The 5,543-nt window shown below is 39.8% G+C and overlaps 1 protein-coding gene across 1 annotated transcript; it reads left to right on the top strand.

Annotated features, from left to right (window-relative positions):
- Positions 1-1,701: 1,701 nt before the first annotated feature.
- On the top strand, positions 1,702-4,593 carry SLC25A32 (solute carrier family 25 (mitochondrial folate carrier), member 32; the record flags this gene model as incomplete). Its single annotated transcript, XM_009082006.1, is given in 3 exon segments — positions 1,702-1,866; positions 2,405-2,550; positions 4,187-4,593. Coding segments are annotated over 3 exon segments (447 nt in total), but the record flags the coding sequence as incomplete, so codon positions are not given.
- Between the last annotated feature and the right edge of the window lie 950 nt (positions 4,594-5,543).

Here is a 5,543-nt window from a genome sequence, read left to right as displayed (position 1 = left end):
TTTAATGCATTTCATCAGTTCATGGTCACTGATGATGAGTTCAGGACAATTATTTTCTGCTGTCTGAATAAGTCTATCCTCGTTTATCAATGAAATTCTTAAAAAATCACTTCCTGAATGGCTGTAATAAAACTTAAGAAATCTATAGCATGCAGAGAGATGATCTCTGAAGTGATGGAAGCTCTGTGCAATTTTTAGTCCTGCTGTTCTAGTTTGGGTTTTTTCCTGCAATTTAGGAGTTTATATTTTTGTCCAGTTAATTCTGTTTCAGTGGACCCGACCAGGATTCCTTCTCTTTTTCTTCTTCTCCAGTCTCTTAATAGTATATTGATAAGTCTTTTTTCAACATTCTGGGCTTCCCATTAAGTCTAATATTTTGTGTCTGGACACATTTTTAAGTTCCTTTTTCTTAGCTGAGTGGATCATAGGAAATAAGATAAAACTGTTCAATACCAGTATTTGGGGGGGGGGGGAATTTTGCTTTTTTGAGTCATTTTATCCACATTTTTTGATCACTAACTCCTTTATAATTATCCCTTTGCAATAGTTTTCAGCAAGCTTTTGGCTCCCTTAAGTCATTTCTGGCCAAGATGATTAATTCCCCATTTATTTGTATTTTTCCAGTGTAAGTGACTAACTCTTCAGAAAGAATTAGTGCTTCTCAGAACCTGTGCAGCTGGCAGCACATTTTCAGCTGAGATAGTCCTGCTCCTGAGGGAACTCCTGCATTCTCTTTCTTGTGGAGACACTTCAGAAAATACCCATTTTCCTCCTTCATTTCAACTTTTTTGAAAGAAAAGGTTGATGAATATTTTCCTATTACACTCATGCTTCCATTGCTGCCTCTTTCAAATGGGGAACATTTCCCAGACTACTTTTTAACATCTTTGGTCACCTCTGCTGGGCTGCCTTGGGATGTGCTCTGAGCAGGGTGAGGAGTGCACTCAAACTTATCTGAATCTTAGATTTAATTCTTTAAATCATTTGTAAGTCCTTGTATGGGTTAGCTTCCCATCTGTGCCCTTCAGCTTTCCATCAGTGTGTGTTTGTGTGTGTAAGAAAGTGCTGGAGCAGCTCACTGTCTTCTCTCACAGGGACATGGTTTAGTGGTGGACATGGTTAGGTTTATGGTTGGACTTGATAATCTTAAAGGCCTTTTCCAACCTAAACGATTCTATGATTCTGTATAGACACAGACATTTCAAATAGAGAAATGTGTATCTACCATAGATACACATTTATATAGACACACTTGCAAACACAAATGTATCTATTTCCAGGGCTTGATCACAATAATTTTTTTGTACCTCTACTCCTGATGGCCCTTCCCACTGAGATACCAGCTTCTGTCATGCCTTCCCAGTCTCTCTTAGTGCCAGTGGAAGGGGCAGGCACTGAGCAGCACGTTTGCAAGACCACAGCTCAATTTGTCCTCTTGCAATCCTGGTCCGTGTTACCAGCGTCTGCTCTGTGGGGTGGAGTCCCTAGGCCACTTGCTTTATCTCAGTGACTCCTTAGGTGTCTTTAGGCTGTGTGCCATTTGGAGAAAAGTAGTATTTGTGACATGTCTGTGTGCTGCCTGCCCATAAGAACACCAACCCAGAACCAGCTTTGAGTCATACTGCACAGCAGCAGTTGTGCAGGTACAGTTTGTAAATTCAGGGAGGACATACATGTGTGCATGAGCTGTGCTCTGTCCAGTTGTATAGTTTTTGTGCATTACTGTTTAACCTTGTTTTATTCCTTTTTTAGGGATTCGTGCCTGGTCTGTTTGGAACTTCACATGGAGCACTTCAGTTCATGGCATATGAGGATTTGAAAGAGAGATACAACAAGTATAGAAACAGAGTATCAGATGCAAAATTGGTATGATGCATGAGAATAAAAACGTGTTGTGGCATGTGAATAAATAGAAATTTATTGTATTTGTCTAGGTTATAGAGCAGCCAAATGTACAAAGTACTGATACATTAATTGGAGTGTAGAATATTTTTCACTTCTTAGGAACAAGCAACGGTTAGCACTGTTTTGGGAAAACAACTTCTTAATGTGGCAAGTGTTTTGAGAATTTTAGAGGGAGAAATGTTATTTTGTTTCACTTTGTGGAAACAGGGATGGTGGTATTAAACCCTGGAAAACTGGTCAGGTGCAAGTTGGGCAGAGGTAGTTGCTTTTGGAAGAAATGTTTCACTTGATAGAAATGAGAGGCCACAACAATATTTTACGATCACTTACTTGTAGCACTGCATATAGAAAACATTGCCATGGTTTTAATGTGTGTATTATAAGGGGGGAGAATCTAGAGCATTATTTAGTTCAACGTTTAAAAATCAAGAAAGATTTTGGGAAATGGGCTAATTTAAACCATACCTAAGGCAAGCCTGGTAATTTTTGTTGTTTTTAGAACACTGTGGAATACATAATGATGGCAGCTGTATCCAAAATATTTGCTGTGTCAGCAACATATCCCTATCAAGTTGTGCGAGCTCGTCTTCAAGATCAGCATAACACGTACTCTGGTGTGTTTGATGTGATCCGCAGGACATGGAGGTAGGCATGCAGAATTTAAAGCTTACGTCTTGGGAAGTGAGTCTTACAGAGTCAGAACTATCTTCACTAGCTTCTGTATTGACTTGCAGAACCAGTGCAGCTCAGAGCAAACACAATGTTAGTCGTACAAAGTCATTTTGTGCAAAATGCCACCACAGTGGTAAGCTGAGGATGTAGGAGAAGACAGTCCATGCCAGCCTGCAGGTTTCTGTTGTTTATCCTGTCTCTCTTCTCTCTTCCCTAGCAAATTTCACTTACAGGTTAAAAAATAATATTGATTTGGCTGGTTTGAGGCTCTTAAACAATGAAGTCACATTTGAACTGCTTTAGTTTATCACATAGGATAGGAGAGTTGTGCTGATGAGAGTTGTGGATAATCTAAATTCCTGGCAAGGTGAAGTGAGCTAGCCAGAGCTCTTTATCCTCATGTCCCTGGGTTACCCTGGGGCCTGATTGCATTTGTAGTCTAGTCCCAGCTTCCCATAGGACCTTGAGAGAACTGTGATCTCACACCTATTCATACCTTCTCACAAAGCTTCTTCCCTCAGCCCCGCAGTACATGTGAGCATTTGCATACAGAACTCTGTGGCTACGCAGGTTGGCCACCGTTGCACATGCAGCCACTATTCATCTTGCTTTGGACAATAATTCTGGGTTGCAGCGTATTGCTGGAGAGATGTGAATGGAGTCAGCTAGCTCCTGGGGTATGAAGAGGTGCCACCTGGGCAAGTGGCTGAGGCTGTGTTGTTCCAGGAGCACCCCTGGCTCACAGGCAGTACAACCATTTTGACTGAAGGCAATTCAAAGCAGAAATAGCTCTTATGTCCCAGTGCTGTGCCCTGCAGTCTATAGGAAGGCTTATTAGTTCTGGTGAAGTGTGATACAGCCATTCTGGGGCCACTGCTGTACTCATGATGAAACAAATGCAACCTATAGCCCTAGGGAGGGTAGTGTAGACCACACACAAGTGTTTTCCAGGGTCTGTGTTAACTGTGCTCATCGTTCCAGGTGTCCTAGGCCTCTGAGAAACCTGAAAATAGGGAGCTGAGATGAACGTATTTGAAACTTTTTGCCAGCCCTAACATGAACACTGATTCAAATTGGGACAAGTTAGATGCCTGTTTATTGGCTAGTAGAATCAAAATTCTGGAGGAGGTGCTTAAATTCTCAAAAAATAAATGTTGACTCTCCTTAGTTGTGTTTACTCTCAGCTCACTTGATGTTACATGACCCAAACCCACCAAGCCTTTCAGCCCCACTCACTTCAGTGAGCTTAAATATGTAAATGCTTTTTGGAACAGGCTGCAAAAATTTTAAGATATTTTAACCGGCTGCTGACAGGAAGAAAGATACTAAATTTTATTCTACTTAGACAATACACTTTAAACCTCCCCAAACCCTAGGCTAAATAACTGATCTACAGAATATTGTTGTATGTTCAGAGGAGAAAATAGTGAGTTAAGGTTTATTATGAGTCATTAAAGACTGCAGTAAAAAATTACTCTGAAGTAGTTACTTCTAACCCAAAGTACCTCCCTGAATGAGTGTGAGAAAAAAAAATGCCAGGCTTTGTTTTATGTCTGATTTCTGTTAAAAGACTTTATTTGAACCTTAATGTTTTACTTTGTCTTTAAAGGAAAGAAGGAGTTCATGGATTTTACAAAGGAATTATCCCCAATGTGATCAGAGTGACTCCTGCCTGCTGTATTACCTTTGTTGTTTATGAAAATGTGTCTGGCTTTTTGCTTGGTTTTAGAAAAGAAAATAATTAAAGGTATGAACTTGTGTCCATAAGGAATCTATCCTTTATTTTTTTATATTTATGATCTGGGTGGAATTTAGTTCAGCAGTCTTTTTTGACACTGTGAGTTGATCTGGTATTTTGAGGAAAGAATGTAGAGACAGTATAACTCTGCCAACATCTCTTCTACTGAATGTTCCTGCGTTGCTGCTTTCCTCTTTGAATCAGCTGTGTCTACTTGAAACAGATGTCTGCAACTGTGAAATCCTAGCACTGTGGCTGGGTGAAGGCAGCTGTGCAGCAATTCAGTTCATCCTGGCCTGTCTGGAATAACGCACTGAGCTGTTTCAGCAAGTCTCAAGATAACAGTTGGTCAGATTCGACTCCTGTATGAGTGGAAAACTTCATATAAAAGCAACTCTGGGGGCTATGAAAACTTTCTTAAATCTCTGTCTCATCAAAAAACAACGTCTTCTGAATCCACCTCTGTGTTATTTGCTAGATTTTAGGATATGAAATGCTCCAGATTCCATTGCTCATCCAACACAAAGATGCTGCCTCAGTGGGGTGCAGTTTGGAAACTCAGACTCCTTTAAAACATCTGTCCATTCTCAGGTTTGACTAATTGCCAATCTGATGAAACCCATTTCTTGTCTCAGACCAGGACAGGCTTGCATTGTGGTTTTTGACTTGGGTTTAGCACCAGACCAAAGTGTATGTTGTGTGCATTGCTGGTCACTTACTTAATTCATTTGCTCTTTCTTTCTCTCTCTCTCTGCCAGAGTCTGTCTCCATTCCTGATACGTCTGACTAAATGCATATTTGAAAGCAGGCCTACATTTTAAAAATTAGTTTTTCTAGTAATCCCATAGTTTTCAGACCTCTGTAATAACAAACCTGACTCTGCTTGTTTTCAATAATATTTTCTGGAAAAAGTAAGTCTGTAAGTAGTCTAAAAAAATCCTGTGCACAGGACTTTCTTTCAAAAAACCAAAATGATCCATTAATGTCTTCTGATTTGGTTTATGGAAAGGACTGTAAGAATATATTGATTACTAACTTAGTGACAAACTGAATTACAGTACATCTCAGTAAATTTGTATAATAATGATGTTTGTTTGCTGTCAAGGATATGTATTTTGGGGAGGTTGGGGTTTGGTGGGTTGTTTTTAGATCTTTAAGAAAATACATTGTTGGACATAACACATGCCTTCTGCTGTTATTAAGAAGGTATTAAGAGTAAAGTATTACT

Source organism: Acanthisitta chloris, unplaced genomic scaffold (genome assembly GCF_000695815.1).
Source record: "Acanthisitta chloris isolate BGI_N310 unplaced genomic scaffold, ASM69581v1 scaffold24500, whole genome shotgun sequence".
NCBI classification, from domain to species: domain Eukaryota; kingdom Metazoa; phylum Chordata; class Aves; order Passeriformes; family Acanthisittidae; genus Acanthisitta; species Acanthisitta chloris.
The sequence above is the reverse complement of the archived record's forward strand: the minus strand, read 5'-3'. Positions and strand labels throughout refer to the sequence as shown.